Source organism: Sorex fumeus, unplaced genomic scaffold, assembly GCF_029834395.1.
Source record: "Sorex fumeus unplaced genomic scaffold, SorFum_2.1 ptg000041l, whole genome shotgun sequence".
In the NCBI taxonomy this organism is placed as follows: domain Eukaryota; kingdom Metazoa; phylum Chordata; class Mammalia; order Eulipotyphla; family Soricidae; genus Sorex; species Sorex fumeus.
Window position 1 is genome coordinate 9,908,565 of NW_026606098.1, and position 25,497 is coordinate 9,934,061.

A 25,497-nucleotide genomic window follows, 5' to 3' on the forward strand; every position below is an offset into this window, starting at 1 on the left:
TGAATGTGAGGTGCCCAAGGCCTAAGAGTGGCCTCCACTGTTCTTGTTTTTGGGCCACACTTGGCTATACTCAGGGGTTATTCCTGGAGGCCCATGGGGCCCCCTGTGGGATCCCGGGAATCAAACCCTGGTCAGCTGCATAGAAGGCAAACTCCCTCCCTCCTGTCCTATCACTCTGGCCCCGGAGTCCACTGTTTTTTTTTTTTTTAAAGAGGATATTTATATTTTATTTTTTTGCTTTTCGGGTCGCACCCAGCATTGCACAGGGGTTACTCCTGGCTCATGTACTCAGGAATTACTCCCGGCGGTGCTCAGGGGACCATATGGGATGATGGGAATTGAACCCGGATCGGCCGTGTGCAAAGCAAATGCCCTACCCACAGTGCTATCACTCCAGCCCCCGGAGTCCACTATGTTCTGAACGGGAGAATCAAACTGACCACCCGGCCAATTCTGAACCTCCTACTAGGCTCTCCGCACCCCTCAATGCTAACTGACCGGGGGGTAGGCTCTGAACCCCCCTTCCCCATCCCAGACTCGAGAGAGACGACAAGAAACTCAGACACGCACCAGGCTGGGAAAAGCCTGTTTAATCGGAGACGGTCAGGGAATTGATTCTCAGTCTCCAGATCGATGATGGATTGATCGATTGGCAGAGAGGCCAACAGCTCCTGGGTGCCCGTCCCGTGCTGGTCCCCCACAGGGGTAGGAGTCCTGATGTGGGGGGTCCCCCCAGTCTGAGCCACCTGGCCTGGGGGAATAGGGGTGCAGCTGGGTGCCCCCCTCTCCCCTCACTGCTTCAATGACTCAAGTTCCCATCACAAGCAGTAAATCCGTGCCGGAAGGGGGGGGGGTCTATGGTACAGTTAATATAATACAACAGGAGGGGGCTCATCTCCTGCCGGGAGACCGCCCTGCCTCTCACGCCCTCCTTCCGTGGCTGGCTCAACCACACGAAGGGCTGGTTTAGTTTGTTTCCCTTTTTTGCCTCTAAAATAATTTACAAACCAACCTTACAGTATGTACAAAAAAAAAAGGAAGAAAAGAAACAGAAAATAACACCCCCCCCAAAAAAGTCCACAAATATAGCCCAGCTTGGTCACGCTACCAAAAGTGAACCCTGTATAGCGTGGAGGTGGGGGGTGGGGGGGTTCCCAGCTGGGATGGACGGACAGATGGACAGAGGGGTAAATTGAGGTACAGTACCAATGAGCTTGGAGAGAAAGGGTGGAAGGGGGAGCTTTTCTTCCAAACACCCCCCATGGCTTGGCGGAAGATGGAGACCCCTGCACTGGAGTCGTATTGCTGAGGAGGAACGACTTTGGGGGGCGTGGGGGGGCAAGGGAAGGACAGGGGCCAGGAGCACGGACTTTGGTGTGTGGGGGGGGGGGAGGTGGGCTGCCCAGAAAGGGGACGTGGGGTACACGTTATTGCTTCCTCCCAGGACACAGGGTCTGGGGTGCGGGGTGGGTGGGGAGCAGGGTGCCCAGGAAGGGGGTGCTCTGGGCCTGGACCCACCTCCCCCCGCCTCCGGTCTCCCAGGACTGATCCTTAAGGCAGAAACAAGAGGAAAAGCAGCTAGAAGGGGGGGAGCCCCACGGCTCGGCGCCAGCCCCCCCCAAACAGACAATTCAGAAGAACCCAAGTGGAAAAGGAAAGGGGGTGAGAAGCAGAGGGAGGGGGGCAGTTCAGGCCTACCCCACGCCTTGGCTGGCCAGCCTGTGGCTCCCTGGCACCCCAGACCCCACAGTCACCGCCCCCCAGGATTTCCAGGTTTGTGCAAAATGAGGCAGAAAACTTGGAGGGAGGGGGAGGGGCAGGAGCTGGGGCCGCCCCCCAACTCCGGACCCCCCCAATGGCTATTCCTGGCGGTTTGTACTGGAGTGCCCCCAGAGTCGGAGAAACCTGCTTGGGCCGGGGCCCACCCAGACCCCAAGAGGCCGGAAGACAGAACTGGGGGGCGCGGGGGGGGGCTGCAGAGGGGTGCCGGTGAGGGGGAGTGTTTGCATCTACAGTAGCTGAGTTTCATCCTGGTTAAATGTCTGGTTTCTTTTTTTTTTCTTATTTTTTCTTTTTTCCTAAAAAAATGTAACAATGAAAATTCAAAAAAATAAAATCCCTTTGGGCCCCTGGGCCCCTCGCTCCCCAGCCCCCACCTCCAAAGAGAGGCCCCTACGGGCGGTGGGGGGTGGGGAGGAAGGAGAAAAAAAAGAAAAGAGAAAAAAAAAACCCACATTTCTGTTTTCTTTTTTCTCAGGAGGCCCCAGAGTCTGTGAGGCAGTGGAAGAGATGAAGTGGGGGGCCGGCGGGGGGGCTGGGGAGGCAGGCAGGGGCGGCCGGGGTTCAGGGAGGGCCAGGGGAACCCCATCCGCCACGGGCAGGGGTCGGGGGCGGCTCCTCGCGGGGCGCGCCCGGGCTCCCGCCGCAGACGCTGCACCCCTTCTCCCGCTTGGCAGCCGGAAGCTCTTGCAGAGGCCCCCCCTCGGCCGCCGTGCAGGGGGGGCCGGGGAAGCCCGGGGCCGCCTCGGGCAGGGAGGGGGTCCTCAAGGCAGGCGGGGCCGGGGCGCCACCGCTCGCATCAGCATCAGCATCCGCATCCGTATCCACATCCGCATCCGCATCCGCATCCCTCGCGGGCCCGCGGGCCGCCCAGGCCAAGCGCGCGGGCTCCTGGACACCCGCGGCCGGGGTGGTCCTGCCCTCCTCGTCTTCCTCCTCCAGCGTCAACTCAAACTGGAACCTGTCGGCGGGCGGCGGCTGCCCCGGGCCGCGGGGCTCCTCGTCGGGGGGCGGCGGGGACGGGCTCTGGCGGATGGCGTTGTAGTACCAGTCCCGGTTGTCTTCCAGGGTGTCCAGGATTTCCTGGGCGTCGGGGTGGACGAGGTCAGCCCACGTCTCCCACAGCGGGTGTACGATATAGTCGATGAACCCCACCTGCGTGGTGGGGTGGGGAGAGAAGGGGAGGGAGCCCGATTAATCCCATCTCCAAACTGCTGTTCCCTTTGCCTGCCTGAGAGCCCAGCCAGGCGTGATGCCTGAGCACAGAACCAGGAGTCAGCCCTGAGCACCACGGGGGTGACCCCCAAATAGTCTTTACTCGCCGGCCCCTCTACATTTCTGATGTGGGGGCTGGAGCGATAGCACAGCCCATAGGGCAGTTGCCTTAGCCGGTAGGGCGTTTGCCTTGCACACTGTGGACCTGGGTTCCATCCCCAGCATTCCATACAGTCCCTGGAGCTCCACCAGGAGTGATTCCTGAGTGCAGAGCCAGGAGGAACCCCTGAGCATCTCCAGGTGTGACACACACACACAAAAAAAAAAAAAAAACAAGAAAAAAAAAAGATTTCTGGGGCCGGAGTGATAGTACAGCGGGTAGGGGGTTTGCCTTGCATGCGGCTAACCCAGTTTGATTCCCAACATCCCATAGGGTCCCCCGAGCACCACCAGGAGTAATTCCTGAGTGCAGAGCCAGGAGTAACCCCTGTGCATTGCCAGGTGTGACCCAAAAAGGAAAAAAAAACATTTCTGAAGTAAGAGAGGAGGGGGTTAGCTTGATCAAAACCATGAATTTTTGGGAGGAGGGGGGGTGGACCACACCTCATGGTGCTAGGTGCAATATATGCCAACATATGTACTACAACGCCATCCGCCAGAGCCCGTCGCCGCCCCCCCGCCCCCCGCCCGTCGAGGAGCCCCGCGGCCTGGGGCAGCCGCCGCCCGCCGACAGGTTCCAGTTTGACGGGTGCCCAGGAGCCCGCGCGCTTGGCCTGGGCGGCCCGCGGGCCCGCGACGGATGCGGATGCGATATGGGATGCTGGGGATCAAACCTAGGTCAGATGCGTACAAGGCCAGCAACTCTCTATACTAGATCTCTATGTGAATTCTTTTTTTTTTTTAACTTTTGTGTGTTTTGAGAGGTGGGGGCACACCTGGCTCTGCTCAGGGATCACTCTTGGCTGTGCTTAGGGCTCCAACCTAGTTGGCTGTGTGCAAATCAAATACCCACTGTACTACTGCTCCAGTCCCCTAAGCTCTGTGAACTTTTTTGCCGGGGTGCCACACCTAGTGATGTTCAAGGTTTACTTATGGCTTTGCACTCAGAAATTACTCCTGGCGGTGCTCAGGGACTGGGGTGACCGGGACTGAACCCAGTTCAGCTGCAAGACAAGCGCCCTACCTGCTGGACTATCTCTCTTTGGTTCATACCCAGTGAGCTCTTGGGTTACTCCTGGCTCGACACTCAGAAAGTATTCCTGACAGTGCTTGGGGACCCTATGGGATGCCGGGATGCTGGGAAATCAAACCTGGGTCAGCCCTCCCCGGTGGACTATTGCTCCAGCCTGGTCCCAGGATTCCTAACTGCTAAACGTTTCAATGTTCCAGGGAATGGTGTGTTTGGAGCAACGTTCTAGCCTTATAAGGATATGCTCACGTGAGTTCAAATCCACACATGCTCAGCACAGTCCTGGCAGTTCTGCAATCTCCTTCCCAGAAAGGAGTGTCACATACAAAGGCAAGTGTACAGCCGGTGGCCAGCACCCACCCTCTACGGAGATACGCAAGCGGCACAGCCAAGAAGGGCGGCCCCTGGCGGGCATGTGTGAGCACTGCAGAGAACCTTCCTTCTCTGGCCTGTTCCCCCAACTCGAACGTGTGAGAACCCAGCATGGAGAGTTCTGGCTTGCGGGTGCCGGCTGCGGGGGCTCCCTGACCGTACCTGGGACTTCTCTACAGAGGCTGTGTGCTTGTCGCACATGGGGCTGATCTCCATGCCCCGCTCCCGCTCCCGGTCACCCTGCTGGAAGAACTCGGCCATGATCCGGTCTGTCCACTGGCGATACAGTTCCAGTGGCTTGGTGGGGTTGCTGAGGTCGGCGCAGTGTACCATGTTCCGGAGTACCTGTGTAGGGTGGCTGCGTCAGAAGGCGGCGGCCCTGATCGTATTGAGAATCTCAGACTTCCACACCTACCCGTTTCACTGTGAGGCAGGGCTGGGGGGAGGAGGGGAAGGAGATGGGCATGTATTGACTTGGAGAACAAAGAAGGAATGGGAAGGAGCAGGAATGGAAAAAGGAAGACGGTTGGAAGAGGAAGGTGGACAGCCAGAGCTGTAGCACACAGCTGGGCATTTGTCTTGCATATGGCAAACCTGGCTTCCATCTTTGGTACCCCAATAAGCCTGGCAGGAGTGCAGAGCCAGGAGTCAGCCCTGAACATCGCTGGGTGTGCACCCCCCAAAAAAGAAAGGGGAAGATGGGAGAGACAGGTAAGTGGCTCTCCAGAGGCAGAGGGAGGAGTACACTCCAAACCTGAAGAGGGAGAAGGGGGCACATGGGGAGCACCTGGATGCGGTCGGAATAGTTGTCTAGTAGGAGAACGCCTGAGCTGGTCACTTTCTTAGTTTCCACCATGGTCTTCAGGTCGGCTAGGAGGGTCATGTGCTTGGACATATCCGTGGCCAGCACCTACAAATAAGTGGGGGCAGGGCACAGATGAAGGAAGCCTTGCCACCTCCCCTCGCTGAACCAAGCCACCGTGCCTCTGAGGTTTGCATAACCTGTCCTCACAGGGACCCAGAGGTCGCTCCTGGTCTCTGATCTTGGCCTCAGCAGCGGGTTTGAGGTCTTGGGAAAGTGCCCCTTTTGCACAACCACCCAGCGCTGGCCCCGCTCCCCAGCCCTTCCCCGCCCTCCACCCCACTTCAGACCCTGACCCGGACCCTTCCCCTCAGGCCCCGCCCACCAGCCTTTCCCCGCCGTGGCTCCACCTCCAGTCAGGCCCCGCCCACCGCCCAGCTCCAGAACCTCCCCCGCTTAGACCCCACTACCAATCAGGCTCACCCTCTGATAATCCTTCGCCCCTCAGGCCCTGCCCCCAGCTCTTCACGTCCTCCTCCTTCCTGCTCTGGCCCCGCCCCCTTCCAGACTCATCCTGTAAGCCATCATTGCTCTGGCCCCGCCCTCCAATCACCTGCCAGGCCCCGCCCACAAGCCTTTCTTCGCCCTCCAATCAATCCGTCCTGGTTTCTCCAGAGACCCGCCCTCCACTCCACTCCGCTCCGGCCCGCCCCCCCCACCCCCCAGCGCCCGGCCCGGCCCCACCCACCATGTCTATGACCATCTTGCGCAGACTCTGTCGCTGACGCTTGCTGAGGTTCTGGAAAATATCGCAGTTGTCCTCCTGCAGCAGCTTGAAGCCCACGGCCAGGTGGTGGTTCTCCAGCACCGACTCGTCGTTGTACATGAGCGCCAGCTCCGAGTCTGCGGCCAAGGCGGGATGCGGGGGTTGGTGGTCCGGGGTGGCTGGGGCAGCCTCTCGGGCCCCATCCCCCGGGGCACCCACTCACTGGTGTTGATGAGGAACTGGTTCGAGACTCCAGGGTGGTCGACGTCATGGATGGCGGCCGCGAACAGGGCAGCAAGAATCTCCAGGTCAGTGAACACGGCCTGGGGTCCGAGAGGAATCAAAGAATGAGGGGCTCCCTTGCAAGGGCCCCGCGGGCAGATGTGCACCGTTGGCCAGAACCTGAAGTAAGTCTTGCCTGCACGAGCCCGTGTTCTCCCTTGAACACAGCCGAGTTCCTCTCTTTCTCTGCCTTTCTTTGTCTTTCTAAGTAAATTTTGTTCAAGAGGAGCTGGAGCGATAGGACCACGTGGAGGGCGCTTGCTTGGAAACGGACATGGTCACCCGGGTTCGATCCCCAGCATCCCATGTGCACCACCAGGAGTGATCCTGAGTGCAGAGCCAGGAGTAACCCCTGAGCATCTCCTGGTGTGGCTCAAAAAGGGGGAAGAATGTTAAAGAAAAACTATCTTGGGACCGGAGCAATAGTACAGCGGGTAGGGGGTTTGCCTTGCACGCGGCCGACCCGGGTTCGGGCTCCGGCATCCCATATGGTCCCCCAAGCTCTACCAGGAGTAACCCCGTGCATCGCCGGGTGTGACCCAAAAAGCAGAAAAAAAAAAAAAGAAAAACTATCTTGCTTTGGGGGCCGGAGTAAGTGACCGACCCAAGTTTGATTTCTGCATCCCATATGGCCCTCTGAGCACATGATCCCTGTGTGTTAATATCCTGCTCTTTGTCACTCCTATATCTAGTGAGGTGAAGAGGGCATGAAGTGACGGGCATGCACCCATGGATGCTGGTGAGAAATGCTCCTCTGAGGGACCAGAGATATAATACAACGGGTAGGCCACCTGCCTTCATGCGGCCAACCCAGGTTCAATTCCAGCAGCCCACAGAGTCTCCTGAGTCCGTCAGGAGTAGTTCCTGAATACGAAGCCATGTGCAACTCGAGCACTGCAGGATGTGACCAACATTTTAAAAATTAGGGGACTGGAGTGACAGTACAGCGGGTAGGGCATTTGCCTTGCATGCAGCTGACCTCGGTATGATCCCCAACATCTCATATGGTCTCTGGAGCACCGCCAGGAGTAATTCCTGCGTGCAGAGCCAGGAATAACCCCTGAGCATCGCTGGTTGTGACCCAAAAGCAAAAGTAAAATAATTTCAAAAAGGAAGTGGGGTTTGGAGGACAAAACTGGCTGCGCTCAGCGGACTGAAAAGTCCCTCCGGTCACTCCATGGTCCCTTCTGCACTGCAAGGAGGAGCACCTCCTCCCCCACCCCCATTGTCCCAAATACCCCAAGAGAGGGTTGGAAGGGGCTGGGCAGAGGCTGGAGGGCTTTAGGGTTAGAGAGGAAGGATGAGAGAGCGCATGGCAGCGGGCAAGCTGGAGCCGGGAGCCCTGGCACGGAGAGGGACCAGGAGGGACAGGCAAGGCTCACGTCCAGCGCGGGGGTGGCCAGCAGCACGTGGGTGGACTGGAGCACATCGGCGGCGTGCAGGCTGTTGTGGTAGGCCACGTCTGCGTGGTAGTGCTCCTCCAGAGTGAGCATGTAGGTGATCATGGTGTCCACAGGGATGCGGAACTTTCTCAGCAGATCTCGCTCCTGTGGGAAGCGGGCAGGGAGCGTGGGTGACCGGCCTGCTGGAAGCGGGCAGGAAGGGTGGGGGACCATCCTGTGGGACCCCACTCCCTGGGCCTGGCCCCACCTGGAAGATGGTATACATAATGCAGCTAAGCGAGTGGCCGCCGGCGTAATCAGAGACGCAGAAGATATTCAGGCCCCACTTGTTGAGGTTCTCCAGTTCCTGGGAAGGAGGGAGGGGTGCGGGGGGCCTAGGTCAGGGGCCTTGAGGCCCAGGGGGCCCTCGATCCTTCCCCCCCCAGCTCCGTTCGTGTTCCTCAGCATGGCGGAATTCTCTGCCCAGAACTCCAGCTCACACGTGGAGACTCAGCCATGCCCACTGGTGGACCCTGCCCCCCTCTAGGGCTTGCTCAGCCTTAGAACTTCGGGGCTCCCAAGCGCCAGGGCAGAGGGGAAGACTTAGGTTCATTTTCTGTCTCTGCCAGGATGTCCAGACATGGAAAGTCTCTGGCAACTTGTTCTTGCGTGGTAATGAAAATGGAGATGCAGTTGGGCTCATTTTGGGGTGCAAGTGCCAGAGATAAGGCCTGACGCTCACGCCTGGCAGGTACGGGCTGGGTTTGAGCCCAGTACCACAGGTCCACCCCTGTACTCCTGGGTACAGCCTTGGTACCTAGCAAAAACATTTGCCCCCAAGCAAAACATTTTGGGATGCATGGGGAAGGGAGTCCTTGGGCTTGAGGTCCTCCAGAAGGGCCAAGAAAGAACCCAGTGGGTAGGTGCTGTTGGGGTTCAATCATAGTCCCCTTGGCTACAATGCACCCAAGGATTGGGGTTTGGAGGCCCCCCAGTCAGTGATACAGAGGGAACCAGGAGCCACAAGCTCAAGGCAAGTAGGGAGGGTGCCCTGACTCGGGCGGAACCCACTCACCCTGGGCTGGGCTGGGGACACCCCCGCCCCCGCCATCTCCCCCACCCCACCTCTCCAGTAAAGACTCCACCCACTTGGGCCAGAAGCTCCTCCTGGTCGGTTTTCACCCCGAAGCGGGGGATACTGAGGTCATTCAAGCTGCTGGTGTGCAAGAGTTTCTTCACCCCCGTGATCTGGGACATGGGTTGAAATTGGGGCCCCGGGGGCAGGGGGTGCTGGGCCAGTCGGGGCCGCAGGGCTGCCTTCTCCCGTTCCTTGGTGCAGGGCGGTGGGGGGATCTCCACTTCGTTCTGCTTGTCTGCAGCAGAGAGGCAGAGCAAGGTCACAGGCCGCCACCCCCCTCCCGCGCCCGCACTCCCACCTCCACCCCAACCCACCCTGGTCCTGCCCTGTGCGCCCCGCACCCCTCAGGCAACCTTACCCAGGAGGGCTGAGGAGCCCTTCTGCGAGTCAGCCTGGGGGGAACCCCCAGGAAGGAAACAGCAGGGGAGGCAACAGTGCTGGGAGGTGGTCTGCGGGACAGGGCACCCCGGGGCTGCCTCCACGCTGGGCTCTGGTCCCAGGACAATGGCCAGGTGGGAAGGGGGGCTGGAAGGGTTGCTCAGTAAGTGGGGTGGGGACGCGAGATGGAGCCTCTGCCCTCCCTGCCCGGCCTGGGCGCCTTCTCGGTCGGAATAAGCGCGCACGTCCACCTTCTCCGGTGGAATAAGCTTGCCGGTGGTGCTGGACAGTGCCGGGGGCAGGGAGGGAAGGGTGGCCTCCGGCTCCATGTCCCCCCCACCCCACCCCGTTGACAGCAGCCTGCGGGGGGGGGGCCAGCCCCTGGAGTCTTATTCCTGAGCTTTCTAGGGCTTCCGGAGCCCACCAGGACCACCCATTGTGACCTGAGGGGGGGCCCCCCACATTTCGATGACTGGACCCAATAGGGGTCATTTGCATGCTGTGCTGTCATTGGCTGGAGCTCAGAACTCAGCTAACCACGCCCCCAGTGGGCGGGGACTTTTGAAACTGATTTGGGAGGAGCTAGCTGGAAAGATGGGGGGCTGGGGGTGTTAGTTTGTGTATTTCTTTTTTAATTTTTGGATTCTGGCCCACACCTCGCTGTGCTCAGGGCTTACTCCTCTACTTTGCGCTTGCGGGGACCCTATCAGGTGCTGGGAATCGAATCTGTGGTAGATCATGCAGCAGAGCAATGCTAAAAAATTCAGGGTAGTATATTGGGTTGGAGGGTTTTGTCAAGTTTGGGGGGTTATTATCATTTCTTTAAAGGGCTGGAGCGATAGCACAGCGGGTAGGGCGTTCGCCTTACACGTGGCCAACATGGCCGACCCGAGTTCGATTCCTCCGCCCCTCTCGGAGAGCCCGGCAAGCTACCGAGAGTATTCGAGATGCCAGACACAGTAACAACAAAGTCTCCAATGGAGACGTTACTGGGCCCGCTCGAGCAAATCGACGATCAACGGGAGGGCCTTTACCTTTACCTTTAAAGTTTGAAAACCCTCACTGGATTGGGCCATTTTGAGTTTGCGGTCCTTCTGAATTTACTGAAGGAAAAGGAAACCCTAATTTTGAGATTCCACTGGATGTCATTTCTGTCTGGTCTAGGAAGCAGTTCATTTCTTTTAAAATTTAAAGAGAAGGAGCAGGGGCTGGAGAGATAAGACAGTGGGTAGGTGCTTGCCTTGCACACAGCCAACCCAGGCCTAACCCCCGCATCCCATATGGTCCCCCCCGGGCACCACCAGGAGTGATCCCTGAGCATCAGCCAGATGTGGTCCCCCAAACCAAATCAAACCAACAAAATGAATTTGTGGAGAGGGTTCGAGCCACACCTGCAGTGCTCGGCGGTCACTCACAGGAGTGCCCAGGGGATTGAAACGAGGTGTCCCCTGTGCAAAGCTGTGCTCCAGCTCTCTGAACCACACCCCAGTTCCTGGGACCCCTTTTTTTTTTACGTTTAATGAGTCTCTTTGACGTTTGGGAGTTTTGTGGGGGTGTTAACTTTTGAGAATCCCATTGGGGTTTCCCTGGGTTTGAAGGAGTCTGTGGATTGAGGCCCTGCTTTTTTTTTTTCTTTTTGGGTCACACCCGGCGATGCGCAGGGGTTACTCCTGGCTCTGCACTCAGGAATTACCCCTGGCGGTGCTCAGGGGACCATATGGGATGCTGGGAATCGAACCCAGGTCGGCCGCGTGCAAGGCAAACACCCTACCCGCTGTGCTATTGCTCCAGCCCCGAGCTCCTGCTTTCACACAAAGCAAATGCATGGGTTCTAGAGAAATTGGGGTCCCACAGAGCTTGTGGGGCGATGGGGGTATGTAGGCTCTGACCTTCAGGGAATGAAGACTCGGGCTCCTTCTGACAAAGGTGGGCAGCAAATTGCAAGCATGTGGGCACCCTCCCCCTGGCGCTGCCCTCCCACCCCCGCTCACCCAGAAATGTAGTAGAAATGTACTCGGAAACTTGGTTTCCAGACCGGCTCATCTCTGAGAGATGGGTGAGCTCACGATTCAGCATCCTCTTGAACTATAGGGAAAGAGGGGAAGGAAGAGTGAGAAGTTCACAGCTGGATGTGGGGTGCCAGCTTCCCTCAAGAAGCTTCTGAAGACCCCAGGACACCCCACTCCTGCTTCCTCAGCCCTCAGGGCACCAGAGGGGAAGCAGGAGGGGAGGGGCCAGCCCCTCCTCTCCCACCTCTGGGAAGGGAGGAAGCACAGGCTTTGGGGGATCAGGCCTCAGAGCCCCCTCCCTGCCTGAGGAGAGGGGTTCCCTTCCCTATATGACACCCCCACCACCAGGAGCCATGGAGGCACCTGTGGAAGGGAGGGGCGCTGTTCTAGCCACCAGCCAATGGGATGTCAGGAGATGCTGTCGCCATGGAGACGGGAGTCTCCTTAGCAACTCCAGCTCCAACCAGGAGCTAAGCTTGGGGGAGAAGGGGGGCAGATTGCCGGCCCCTTAACCCTTGCGTTCCTAGAGCCCCCCAGCCCAGGCTTTCACAGACGCAGACCCCACTCCTGGGAGGGAGGGGGTCTTGGCCCCTGGCCCAGTTTGGCAGGAGAGAATGCAGTAGCCCAACTCTGGGTGAAAAGAAGGTTAGGTGGGGGCTGGGGAGAAGCAAGCACTGAGGAAACACTCATTCAGTTACCCAGGGGAGGGGGGTTCCCTTATAGCCCCCTGGCTCCCTACCACCTCAGAGAAGTGGACACATAAATGGAGCATCCCCCAACCGAGCCGGGGGGGGGCCTTTCTGGGGTCCCCCTCACTCACTTCCTACATGCGTCTGCTGTGACATTGTGTACGGAGGAGAAAGGGCATTGGGTCCCCGCCCCCAAGCTCAGCCTCAGAATCCCTAAAGCAAGAGCAGACTCTGTCCAAACAGGCTGGAGGGACAGAGGGCAGGAAGGGGGCCTGTGTGCCCCCCCCCAGCAGGACAGAAAAACCCTGTGTGCATGTGGGCACACGGGCAGAGTCCTTCAAGGACCCCATGGCCTCCCCAGCCTCCGCCTGGCATACCAGCCTGCATGGACAAACCAAGGGGCATCTGCCTTATGTCACCAGCACTTGGGGTCAGAAGCCCAGGGAAAAACATGCAGCTCCAGGCGCCCTGACAGGGCCTGGCTCACAACTGCATAGTCGGGGCCTCACATGGTCGCAGCCAGGGTGACCCCAAGGAGCAGAAGCTTAAATGCAGACATGCAGACACACACGCACACATTCACTGAGGTTCATACCCGGCCAGGGAGCCCCCAGCCCCAGCCCCATGCCCCCCCCCCACACGCACGCACACACACACACACACACACACACACACACACACACAGAGTCACAAGGCTTCATCTCTGGAGCACACGCCCCACACCAGCCCCAAGGGGGGATGTGAGGGGGTGTCTGGCTTGCCCCACCCTGTGTCCTACCTGATCCCACCAGCCCCCCAGCCAGGGCTTGGAGCACGTCTCGCAGAAGAAATCCACCAAGGGCATCTTGAAGCCTTAGCCCCCCTGCTTGGGGCAGCTGAGCACAGAGCCTGGGCTGGGGGCGGGGGGGGGGGGTGCCCCCGGAAGGTAGGGGTGGGGGAGGGCAAGGGGACTGGCAGGTGGGCAACGGGGGAGCCGCGGAGGGGCCTGGGCCGGCCCAGCTGGGCTGGGGGCTCCCTTCCCCTCCGCGCTCCCGGCGCCAGCCCTGGTTACATCGTCTGCCCGCCCCTGGCCCTGCTGGGCCCCTGCTCAGCAGCAGCTGGACGCGGCCGGGGGACCCTGCCCATGGAGGGGAGGGCAGGGTGAGGGTCCCAGCCGTGCCTCTCAGGAGGCTCTGGCATCCGCGTGAGAGCTGAGAGCCCTCACTGCAGTACTGGGAGCTGCACGACGTCAGGTGGCAGGAGGGGGGGGGGGGCGTTAAAGGGGCCTGAGCTAGCCGCTATCCAGGTGTAGCTGCCAGGGACTGGGGGAGGCACCCTCCCTTGCCCCTCCGCAGTACCGTGAGAGCAGCGGGCTAGAGATGCACCACAAAAAACACTCTCCAAGGACACCAACCCAGGACTGGTGCTGGACACACGTTTTTTGGGGTGACACCTGCCACATCTAGTCACCACTCTGATATACAAAACATTTGGAACTACCACTTGTGTATAGACATAAAAGGCTTTTGGACTCATGTATTTTTTTTTTACTTATGTTTTTCAGTTTTTGGGGGTGCTCAGGGGTTATTCCTGGCTCTGCGCTCAGGAATTATTGCTGGCAGGGCTGGGGGACCCTATGGGATGCTGGGGATCGGACCTAGATCAGCTGTGTGCCAGGCAAGCTCCCTCCCTGCTGTCCTATCACTCCAGCCATAGGGAACCAAAATGTGAACCCCATATGCCACACACGCTCATGGACACACACACACAGACGTACAGTCACATTCTCAGATACTCCAGCACCCCAGGTACACAGTCACCAGCCACACCTGTTCCCAGAGAAGCCCCCCAGTATTCCCCCCCGCCCCCCCCCCCCCCCGTGCTTGCCAAGCTGCCCCCCACAGGGCCTTGGCTCCACTGCACTGGGGCAGGAAGCATAACCCTGCACCCTGGTGTGCTGCCCCCCTGCCATTGTGCAGAGTGGACCCCACACAATCACCCAAACACAACCACAAATTCTTGTCAGCCCGGGGACACACCAGGCAACCAATCGATACAGACATTCATTCATTCACCCACTCCAGCTCTGCAAATCCTGTTTCTACCAGGAGGTCCTGGGCTTCGCCCCGCCCCCAAACTGGCCGCACCCACAACACGCCACGCCCCTCTCCAACAGACCACGCCCACGGTCGCCCCGCCCCGTGAAGGCCCCACCCCTTCCACCTGGCTACAACGGACACGCCCCTGCCCCTGGCCACGCCCAAGGGCGGGTCCCCGGGTTGGCGGCGTCCAATGATGGCCCTACTCTGCAGCTGGTCCCGCCTCCAGGGCCTGCTCACCTTGTGGGAGGCCATCTCGCTCACAGAGCGGTAGGTCTGCATGGTCTCCAGCTGTTCCAGACACCAGTCCAGCTCTTCCAGCGTCTCCCGGGCCAGCTGCTGGCACGTTTCCTCTGGAGAAGGGGCAGTGGGGCACTGAGTGCGACGGGCCAACCAGCGGACCCCCAGAATCCCTCCGAGGAAGCAGGGTGCAGGGAAAGGGGTGACGGCAGCCAGCCTGGATGAAGGACCCCTCCCCCCACATGGGGCAAGGGAGAAGGACCTCGTCCTTCCCTCGCTGGGCGTAGCTACCTGACAGCGTGGCCTTGCAGACGGGGGTTGGACCGCCCAGCGGGGACCGCCTGCAAAGAAAAGGGCTCCCACATCAGCCTGGCCCCCCTCCCCATTCCTGTCCTCCCCCTCTCTGTCAACAATGCCAGCTTTCGGGTCCGGAGTGATAGCACAGCGGGTAGGGCGTTTGCCTTGTACGTGGTCGACCCAGGTTCGATCCCCGGCATCCCATATCCCCAGCACCACCAGGAGTAATTCCTGAGTAAAGAGCCCTGAGTAACCCCTGAGCATCACTGGGTGTGATCCAAAAAGCAAAAACAAAACAATGCCAGCTTTCCTTTTTCTTCGGGGTCACTGTGGCCCCTTCGAGGTGCCAAAGGGCAGACGAGGAAACGAGGCTCAAATTGGTGAAAGACCCTCATCGCCATCACAGGACTGGTGCAAGGTGAGAGGCCTGAGCTGGGCGTCTCGGGGGTCTCTGCCCTGTGACCATCCCTGCCCCCTCCTTCCCTCCTTCCTTGAATCTTCTAAGAAGGGACACCCCATTCCCAAAGGCACTTTCGGGCCTTAGCCACCCCAGGGCCTAAAAAAAAACCCCTATTTAATAAGCACATACTATGTGGCTGGCAAAGTTCTAGCAATTCTCTTTCTTTCCCTTTTTTGGTTCTATTTTTGTATGGGGGCCACACCTGGTGGTGCTCGGGGCATACTCCTGGCTCTGTGCTCAGGGATCTCTCCTGGAAGTGCTCCAGGGACTCTATGTAATGCTGGGAATTGAATAGGGGTCGGCTGCATACAAGAAAAGCACCTTACCCACAGTACTATCTCTGTGGCCATGCTAGCGTATCTCTGAACTCTGGCCACTATGTAAAGGAGGGTATTCGCCCAGCAAGCTGATATGAGAGCCTGGGCTGGGCTACTTCCCCTGATCATGTGCCCAGATTCATCTGTCTCCATAAAAGTCTCTGCATCTCAGGCTTTCCAGTTTTTATGATTACTGGCCAAGGTAGCAGGGGCCAGAATAAAGGCTCAGAGATGTCAGGAGCCTTCCTGAAGTCATGCAGCAAGAGCTGGTGTGTGCGTGTGTGTGGTGGGGGGTCGGGGGGAAGTTGTCACTTACTTGTTGCTGGGTAGGGGGACATTGGTCAGGAGGGAGAAATTGCTGCGGACACTCCGGAGACTGGCCAGCACCTAGGACGGGGAGCGGCCGTGAGGGATGGGGGAGGCTTGGGGCCCCTTCCGTCTTTGGGAGAGGGGGGTCTCACCTGGGCGAATGGAGTCACGATGAGGTCCTCAGCATGTCTGCAAACAATGATGGGTGTGGGTCAGGGGTCTCTGCGCCAGGACCCCCAAGGGGGGGGCAGAGGGGCCGGGAGACCAGAGAGGTGGCTGTGCAGGGTGGCCACTGCAGGACAGGGCTGGGCTGGGTATATTTTGGTTTTGAGGCCACACCTGGGGGTGCTCAGGGCTTACTCCTGGCTCTGCACTCAGGGAACCCTGTGGGGTACCGGGGATTGAACCTGGGTCAGCCACATGCCAGCTAACCCTCCTGCCCGCTGTCCTTTCTCGAGCCCGCTAGAGTGGGACCGAGAGAGGCTGGCGGAGGGCAGGAGGGTGCTCCGGGAGCTCAGGGGGTGCCGCCATGATTTGGGGTAACAGGGAAGGGAGGGGAGGGGTTACACCGGTTTAGTCTGGACAGCCCCGGGGTGGATGGGGTCGCGGGGCAGGGGCAGGTGGGGTGCTCACGCCTCGCTGGTGACTGACGAGTTCCGGGACATGGTCTTGGGGGACATGTCGTAGTCGCTGTCGGAGCGGTAGAGGAAGGACTCCCGGCGCTGGCTGGCGGCCGCCCCCGCGTGCAGCACCAGGCCCGGGCTGGCCTGCGAGTCCAGGGGACTGCGGGCCGGTGAGAACGCGGGTCCATTCTCTGCCTCAAAGCTACAGGTGTAAAGTGGGAGGGTGGTCAGGGAGGGGGAGGGCAGCCAGAGAATTCCCTGGCAGAGGCGGTGGCCTAAAAGACAAGGAGCGTGGGGGGTCGGCGTCCGAGTTCCTTTGCTATCCAGACCCTGTGCCCGGGCCTGGGGGACTTGGCTGGGTGGTACCCAATGACATGGTAGCCGACCTCCAAACAGGCTCACCCCGCAGCAGTGCACGCGGGATCCGCCTCATTCTGTCTTCCCTTGCCCCGCTGCTCACCTCTGTGGGGAAATATCAGCTGCTCTCTTGGGGGTCCAGCCCCCAACATCTCCGGCAGCCCCTCGCCTGTTCCCGCCGCCACCGCCAGGGGGCGCGCCAGGGCACCTGCGTCCACCTGCCTTCAGCGGTAGGCGTTTTCGCAGCCAATGAATGGACGGCCTCTGGCGACCTGGCGGGACCCGTCCCTCCCCGACATCCGCGACCGACGTCCGGCCACGCTGGCCTGCACGCTGAGCTCAGGCTAGCCCTCCGAGCCGTCTTCCAGGCCCCTTCCTTCCTTTTTATTTAGGGGGATAAATTACATATATTTAGTTTTGGGGCCACACCCTGCGGTGCTCAGGGCTGACTCCTGCACTCAGGGATCACTCGTGGTGGGGATCAGGGGGACTTATGGGGTGTAAGAGATAAAACCTGGGTCAGCTGCGTGCAAAGCCAGCACCTGACCCTTGAATTATATATATTATATATTTTAATAGCTTATTTATGCATATATGTACATATAAACATACACATAAATATATAATACATTACTGGTCATCACATTATTCTATAATATAAATGTTATGTAAATATAAACGTAAATATTATCTTATAAAATAAAATAAAATAGCACAGCGGGTAGGGCGTTTGCCTTGCACGCGGCCCACCCGGGTTCGATTCCTCCGCCCCTCTCGGAAAATCTGGCAAGCTACCAAGAGTATCTTGCCCGCACGGCAAAGTCTGGCAAGCTCCCTGTGGCGTATTCGATATGCCAGACACAGTAACAACAAGTCTCACAATGGAGACGTTACTGGGCCCGCTTGAGCAAATCTATGAACATCGGGAGGACAGTGCTACTGTGCCATAGGGGCTGGAGCGATAGCATAGGGGTAGGGCCTTTGCCTTGCACAAGGCCGACCTGGGTTCGATTCCCAGCATTTCATATGGTCCCCTGAGCACTGCCAGGAGTGACTCCTGAGTGCAGTGCCAGCAGTAACCCCTGTGCATCACCGGGTGTGATCCCCCCCAAAAAGAATTATTTTATAGAGATATGCAGGGGTCAGGAGCTGATTGAAAGGGTCAGGGCATGTGCTTCATATGTGACAGCCCCAAGCATGATCCCTGACACCACGTGACCCTGCCCTCCCCGCCACACACACTGAGATTGAGTGGCCTGGAAAAACAGAATCAAAACAAAAAGTAGAAAAGTTCAGACGGTTCCTAGATGCCAACCAGAGACTGGAAACGTCATTTTTGTCCTTAGGGAAATGCAGATGAGAACCAAGAATGCTGACGATTTCACACCTCCACCAGGAAACACAATAAACAGACACTTCTGGGCAGGTTGCTATGAGGCTTTAAAGAATCTGAACTGGGGCTGGAGTCAGAGCACAGCAGGGAGAGCAAGGGCGTTTGCCTGGCACAAGGCTGACCCAGCTTTGATCCCTGGCACCCCACAAAGTCCATCTCCCCCCCGCCCCCGCGTCCACCGTCAGGAGTAATTCCTGCAGAGCCAGGAGTAACCCCATTGGGGTGTGACCTGAAAAGCCAAAAAATAAACTGAAACTTCAGGCTGGAGACTTAAGATAGCGGGGCAGGCTCTAGCCTTGCTTGTGGCGGATCCGGGTTCGATCTCCGGCACCTCCAGAGTCCCACCAGGTCTGAGTTCAGAGCACAGAGCCAGGAATAAACCCTGAGCACCACTGGCTGCAGCCCCAAACAACAGAACAACAAAGTAACCTAAGAAGTACTTGGGAGGGGCTGGAGCAATAGCACAGCAGGTAGGGCGTTTGCCTTGCACGCCGGCGACCTGGGTTCAATTCCCAGCATCCTATATGGTTCCCCAAGCACCGCCAGGAATAATTCCTGAGTGCAGAGCTGGGAGGAACCCCTGTGTGCAACATCGTGTGTGACCCAAAAAGCCAAAAAAAAAAAATGGAGTGCTGGGAAGTCTCTGGAAAGAGCCTGGTACCCGTGCGCGTGTGTGAAGGGCGCAGTCTCTGGGAAACCGCTGGGCTGCTCCCGCACAAGTACAGCTGTACCCCTAGGCCAACCCCTCCCCCGCCTGAGCTGAGAGCGGGACTCGCCCACATGCCTGCACCCCTACTGATGTAGCAGAATACCCCCAGAAAGAAAAACCAAGAAAAGAAATGTCCACTTGTTGGGGCTGGAGAGATACACAGATAGGGTTTTGCCTTGCATGCAGCAGACTCTGGATCGATCCCCAGCATCCCATATGGTCCCCTGAGCACCGCCAGGAGTAATTTCTGAGTGCAGAGCCAGGAGTAACCCCTGTACATCGCCGGTGTGACCCAAAAAGAAATGTCCACTTATTTACTTTTGTCTGGGGATTACACCCGGCGATGCTCAGGGCTGACTCCTGGCTCTGCATTGGGACTCACTCCTGGTGGCAGCAGCTCAGGGCACCCTAGAGATGCCAAGGATCAAACCCGGGGTGGGGGGTTGAAGTGATTGTACAGGGGGTTGGGCATTGGCCTTGCATATGGCCAACCCAGGTTCGATCCCCGGCATCCCATCTGGTCCCCGAGTGCTGCCAGGAATAATTCCAGAGAGCAGAGCCAGGAGGATCCTCTGAGCATTGCCATGCTGGCCACTCTGGCCCCAGAAATTCCCATTTATTGAGCACCTTCTGTATACCAGAGGTTCCAGGCCAGAAACAACGCTCAGGGAGGGCATTTGCCTGGCATATGGCCAACCTGGGTTCGATTCCCGGCCCCTCATGGGGTCACCTGAGCCTTGCCGAGACTAAGTTCTGAGCCCTGAGCACTGCCATGTGTGGCCCCCAAATCAAACCCAAAACACAAATGAAACAATCACAAGATACTTCTGAGACATTTTCAGGGTCAGAGAGACGTTCAGGGGTTCAGGCACACACAGATGATCCCCTGAACCCACCAGGAGTCAGCCCTGAGCATCGCCCGAGGCGCCCTCCCTCCCCCAACGCACACGTCCGCAGTAACTCAGCACTCCTCATATCCTGCACACACAGGGCAACCGCTGATCCCCCCCCCCCCCCACCAAGTCAGGGGCTGGGTTTCCTGCTCCACGGGGAGGCACAGCAGAGCCTGGTCCGACCTTCCAAAAAACCCCGTTGGAGTTTCTGGGAGGGTTTTGGTTTGTTTTGTTTTGGGGGCGGTGTGCAGGGCTCACTCCCGGCAGTGCTCCAGGGACCCTATAGGATGCCGGGGATCAAACCTGGATGGGCTGCGTGCAAGGCCAGCGCCCTCCAGCCTATCATGTAGTTCCGGCCACCCCTCCCAGTTCGTCCCTGGGGAGGGACGGGGGTGTGATTCTGCACCAAGGAGCCCAACTCACTCCAGTAGCCCAGTCGCCCTTGCAGGGGACCTAGAGGGACCCAAGGCGCAAGGCAGTGGGTTCTGGGTCGGGTGCATGTCAGCAGGAGCCCAGGGGCCCAGCTGGGAAGGGGAGGGTCCCTGGGGGCCCTCTGTTTGTGCTTCCAGGAGCCACCGTCCCAGGGGCTCTGCGAGGGGCGGGGAACAGAGCGGAGAGGCGGCAGGTGAGGTGGGGGCAGGTCCCAGCCCCCCTCCTGCAGAGCTACACGCAGGCACCATGGCGCATCACCCTGGCTGCCCTGGGGCTGAGTCCCCCTTTGCCCCCTGGAGACCCCGAGCCACAAAGCAGGGCCAAGGGCCTTCCGGGGCGGCACCCGCGGGAAAATGAGCAGCCCCACTGCCCGGGTGGTCCCAGGGGGTGAAGCTGCTGCCTGCGGCCCCCTGCCCGGAACCCTGGGCCCGTCCACTTGGGCTCCCAAACATCAAATTGGGGTCCTGAGGCCACCAGGGAGCCCAGGGGATCTGTGACAAGGGCCGAGGGGAAACAAACATGGGGGAGGGGTGGGCACAGGGGCACAGTGGGGGGCACAGGAGCCTTGCCCAGGGACCAGAGGTCGCTGCCTGGACACAGCAGCAACTGAACACTCGCGCCCTGCCCACCAGAACAGGACCCCTCACCCGCCGGTGGGCGGTGTCCCGCGAGGCCTGGTGACCCCCGGGCACCCTGCCCTGTGCCACCTGACGCGCTGGGGGACGGGTGCCAGGAGTCTTGTGGCATTTGTTTCTGAAGGTCACTCGGCATTGCGGGCAGGCTCCGGTGCCAGGTGATACAGCCGGGAGGGCTGCCTGGGGGCAGGGGCCGGAAGAAGGGGCTGGTGTTGGGGGGGGAACCTCTCTGGTGTGGCTGTGGGGGAGAAGCACAGCAGAGGGAGCAGGAGCAGCTGGCCTGTGGCCTCGGACAATGGTCACTCAGGGGCGGGGCCCGCAGGCTCCAGAGTGGGGACCTGGGCTGTGAAGCGGGTTGGCGTGTGTTGTGTAGACAGGGGCCATGTGTCATGGTCTGCCCCCGAGGCCGCGTCTGCTGTGGGCTTCTCTGTGCGCCCCCAGCCTGCCAGGAAACTCACACTTGGCACCAGGTGGCCCCGATGCTCGCTGTGTGATGTGGGGGCCACTGCCATGCCTCAGTTCTGGACCCCCCAAATTCTGTGAAATCTAAATACCAGGCCCCTCCCCTCCCCCACCCCGGTTTTCTCACCCAGGCGGGTGGGGGTGGAAGGCTGGAGGCCTGGGCAGAGCAGGGCCCTCGGGGTTGGCACCCAGCCGCCGGTGGCCTGGGAATGGAGCCCAGGTGACGCTAGACACTCATACTTGTTGCCAGGCTGAACGCCAGAAGTTCAGGTTTAGGGGTGCAAAGTGGGGGAAGGGATCTCATCCTGCATAGGCAGGAAGGGGCTCCCCACAGCAGCACTCACTTGGAGGTCACCACCTCCAGGAAGTCCTCAGCAGCACCCAGAGAGTTAGGGGCAAAGAAGGGCATCAGGCAGACCTTGGAAAACGCTTTGGGGACCCCCACCAAGGCCAGCTGTCCGCCCCTGTCTCTGACACACACACACACACACACACACATACACACACACACACACACACACACACTCCGTGTAGCCGCAGCCCTCGGTGACCAAGAGGGGTGCTGGCCACGAGCCACCCACCTGACAGATTTCCCGGGAGAACGCCAGCAGGTGTCCACATCGCTGAAGGAGAAGTGGCACCGCGACTCCGGGGCCGTGGCGGGCAGCGCCAGCGCGGGAGGCCGGGGCCGGGTGCGGGGCACGGCCGCGGGGCGCATGGGTGCCAAGCGCCTTCGGGGCGCGCCTGGGGCCGCCGGCACGGCCTTGTGGCCCGCAGCTCTCCCGGCCCGGTTGTGCGGCCGCCGCAGGCGCCGCCTCCACTCCGCCCTCCCGGCGACCCCCCCAGGGACGGCCCCGGGCGCTCGGGTGTCCCGGCGTCCGCTGTGCCCGCGCCGCGCGCCGCGGAACTCTGCGCGCGCCTCCCGCCCGAGCCCCCCATGCCACGCCGCGCCCGGGGAATTGGGGCCCCGTTGCGTGCACCCCGACCCGGGAGCCTCAGTCCCTCCGGGTCCGGATCCGCCCCTGGCTCGGGCCCCGCCTCCGCCTCGCCCTCCCTCTTGACGTCGAGCTGAGCCGGCGGGGAACCCTGGGGACCGCGCTGGCCGCTCCGCTCCGCTCCGGCGGGGGGCAGGGTCCGGTGAAAACCCAGGGGAAGTGGGAAGGCGGCGCCAGAGGGGGGACCGGGCAGGAAGGGAGCGGACCGGAGAGGGATAAAAGTGAAGAGCCCCGGGGAGACACCGATTCCGTCCCCAGCACCCCCCCTCGCCGCCGGGCACCCAGAGGCGCGACCCCTCCTCCGCTCCCCTCCATGGGCTCCCCGGATCCCGTAGGACGCCCCTCTCCACATCGGGACCCGCGGGCTCGAATAATCTAAAGAAGCCAGAGCAGAGGCCGGGGAGATAGTACCGCGGGGAGGGCGCTTGTCTTGCACGCGAGGACCTGGGTTCGATCCCTGGCACCCACAGGGTCTCCTACATACACACCGTCAGGAATGATCCCTGAGCGCGGGCCCGGAGTAAGCCCTGAGCATGGCCGGGTGTGCCCCCCAAAACCATTATATATATGCATATATATAATTCAATTAAAAATAAAGTGTGCAGCGGGGAGGCGCAGCAGGGATGCCCTCCCGGCTCTGGGGAGCCACCCCCGCGCCAGCGCGTGCCCAACGCCCCGGCTGCTGCCAACTTTCGCGTCCCCGTGAACTGCCACGGTGAACCCAGGCCGGATGTGGCGTGCAGGCGCCGGACGCCCAGGCTCCCCGTGCCAGGCAGGGGTCCCCCATGCGCCCTGGACGCCGGCGCCGGCGCGCACGCGACACCCACCCCCGCCCCAGGTCGCGGCCGAGCCCCCGCGCCCCCTCCGTCGCCGGCTCCAGGTCACAGCCCCCGGGACTGGACGGTTCCCGTGGCCGGGGAAGAAGCGCCCCTGGGTGCTGCTCCCCCCCACCCCCGCCCGCCCGCACGTCTGCGCAGGAAGCGGCGGCCGGGCGCTTAGTTGGCGCCGACTGCATGCACGATCAGACGTCTCCAGGGCAACCTCGGGCGGGCAGCGAAGATCTGGATCGCGGCCCCCGACGGAAGAGGAAAGCGGGACGGCACGGAGGCGAGCCCCGGACCCCGCGCGCGCACTCACCCGGGCCCCGCGGGGCGGCCGCCGTCGTGGCAGCCGCGGAGCAGCCGGAGGCGCCGGCGGAGCGTCGGGCTGGCGAAGAAGACGGGCGAGGCGGGCGGCGACGCGGGGCGGCGGGGCGCGCGCGGCCAGGGGGGCTCGGGCAGGAACGCCTCGTCCTCGGCCGGCGGCCGCTCGGGGATGCGGCCCAGCCCGCGGGGCCGCGCCATGGCCGCGGGGGGCGCGGGGCAGCTGCACCCCGCGGCCCGCCCGCCGCACCCCGCCCGGCGCCTCGGCCCTTCCGGCTTCGCGCTGGGGCCGCCCTCGGGGCGGGGCGGGCCTGGGGCGCCCGCAAGGCCGCAGCGGGGACACCCGGACACCCCCGGGCCGGCCCCGCCGCGCCACGGACCCGCGGACGCCCTCGCGGTCACCACCACCCCCCGGGACGTCCCCCCACAGCCCGAGTCTAGGGGCCGCTCACTAACCGCTGGTGGTGTGCAGACGGTCCTCAGACCTCAGCTGTCCCCAGCATCCCTCTGACGGTCCCCCGCTGTCCCCAAGACTTCCGCACGGGACCCCCAAACGCCAGGGTTCCCCCAAAACTGCTGCTCTGAAAGGTCCCCAAAGACCCAGACACCCCTGTGATGGCCCCAGATGTCCTGACTGGTGACCCCACTGTTCCCGAAGCCCCTCACGCACTCCAGGGCACTCCCAAACACCACTGGTGCTGACAACCCATGAGAAATTCATTCTGACCCCAGAACCACCGCAGGGTCCCACAGAGCTCCCCAAATGCCCTCATGTTCCCCATCCTCCCTGAGCCAAGAGGAGACCCGCAGAGCACCCCGAATATCCTCCACTGCCACAGACCTTTATCCATGAGGACCCCCCAAGCCTGACCCCAGCAATGTTTCCCCAGTTATTCAGATAGCCCCCAACCTCTAAGTTTCTCCATGGCACCCCTGGGGTGCCCTCGCCAATGCGGGAGGCCCTGACTTAAGCTCCTGGTGCTTTCAGACTCAGAGGTATCCCCAAAGTCAGGAGACGCAACTCCAGCTCTGGGATGCCCCCTGGGCCCCAGACACCTGCACTCCCCAGGGGTACTGGAGGCCAGTGTCATTTTGGGGGTGGCAGCCTCGCCCAGTGCTCAGAGCTTATTCCTGACAGGGCCTGGTAAGCTGTGCGTTGCTGGGCATCAAACATAGGTCCTGGGGTTGGAGTGATAGCACAGCGGGAAGGGCGTCTGCCTTGTACGCGGCCAACCTGGGTTCGATTTCCAGCATCCCATATGTTCCCCTGAGCACCGCCAGGGGTAATTCCTGAGTGCAGCGCCAGGAGTGACCCCTGTGCATCGCTGGGTGTGACCCAAAAAGCAAAAAAAAAAAAAAAAGGTCCTGTCATACTATTGCTTGGAACCTGGAACCCTGAGGGTTTGGGGTGCTCAGGACTGACCCCTGGCTCTGCATAAGGGACCACTTCTGGCAGTGCTCAGGAGATCCTATGGGATGCCGGGGATTGAACCTGGTTCAGCCGCGTGCAAGGTCAGCACCTTCCCTGTTGTACTATCCCTCTGGCCCCTGTGTCTTATAATTTTTAAGGACCCCAGAAGCCCCCAGAACTCCAGGGATCCCCAATCATGCTGCCTGATCAACCTTTGTTGGGGTCCACTCAGGGCTGACTCCTGGCTCAGGGATCACTGCACATGGGATTTGGGGGACCGGATGTGGTATTGGGGATCGAACCCGGGTTGCCACATGCAAGGCCAGCGCCTCCCCACTGTGCATTGCCTCAGCTCCTCGATGGACTTTATGAGGCTCTGAATTTCAGGGTCCCCACCACTCATCAGGTGGCCCCCAAGAACCAGACCTTAGGCCTCAGGCTACAGGCATCACCATCGAGGGTGTGCCCCGAGCAGCCTTGGACCTTCCCATGGAACCCCGGCAGTTCCAGAATGAATGGCGACAGTCACCCCAAAATGAGACAATGAAATAAAAGCAGCGGCTCTGGAAACCTTCCTTTCAGTTGGGGTGTCTGTGTGCAACGGAGTCCGGGGTTGCTCCTGGTGGTGCAGGGAGCCCCCAAAGAAAGCGAGTGCTCCAGCCCCTTCGAGCCTTCTCCAGGGGTCTGAACGCACTTTCGACCTACAGCCTGCCGGGACTAGAGCGATAGAGCAGCGGGGAGGG

At 60.6% G+C, this 25,497-nt stretch overlaps 1 protein-coding gene across 5 annotated transcripts in view; it reads right to left on the bottom strand.

The window, feature by feature from the left end:
- Positions 1-573: 573 nt before the first annotated feature.
- The window catches only part of PDE4A (phosphodiesterase 4A), a 35,876-nt gene continuing 10,952 nt past the window's right edge, over positions 574-25,497 (bottom strand). For 2 of the 5 annotated variants that reach the window (XM_056119874.1, XM_056119873.1), the window contains 14 exons: positions 16,336-16,527; positions 15,855-15,891; positions 15,710-15,780; positions 14,611-14,660; positions 14,320-14,432; positions 11,295-11,388; positions 8,937-9,160; positions 8,056-8,154; positions 7,788-7,952; positions 6,347-6,446; positions 6,106-6,260; positions 5,343-5,465; positions 4,718-4,900; positions 574-2,934 (listed from right to left, as the gene is read on the bottom strand). In XM_056119874.1, coding sequence (XP_055975849.1) covers positions 2,344-2,934; positions 4,718-4,900; positions 5,343-5,465; positions 6,106-6,260; positions 6,347-6,446; positions 7,788-7,952; positions 8,056-8,154; positions 8,937-9,160; positions 11,295-11,388; positions 14,320-14,432; positions 14,611-14,660; positions 15,710-15,780; positions 15,855-15,891; positions 16,336-16,527 — 2,197 coding nt within the window. In that variant the 3' untranslated portion in view covers positions 574-2,343. Of the gene's footprint in view, positions 2,935-4,717; positions 4,901-5,342; positions 5,466-6,105; positions 6,261-6,346; positions 6,447-7,787; positions 7,953-8,055; positions 8,155-8,936; positions 9,161-11,294; positions 11,389-12,779; positions 13,206-14,319; positions 14,433-14,610; positions 14,661-15,709; positions 15,781-15,854; positions 15,892-16,335; positions 16,528-21,787; positions 21,940-23,338; positions 23,570-25,497 lie in introns of those variants that run through there. The other 3 variants (XM_056119875.1, XM_056119876.1, XM_056119877.1) reach the window with 3 other exon arrangements.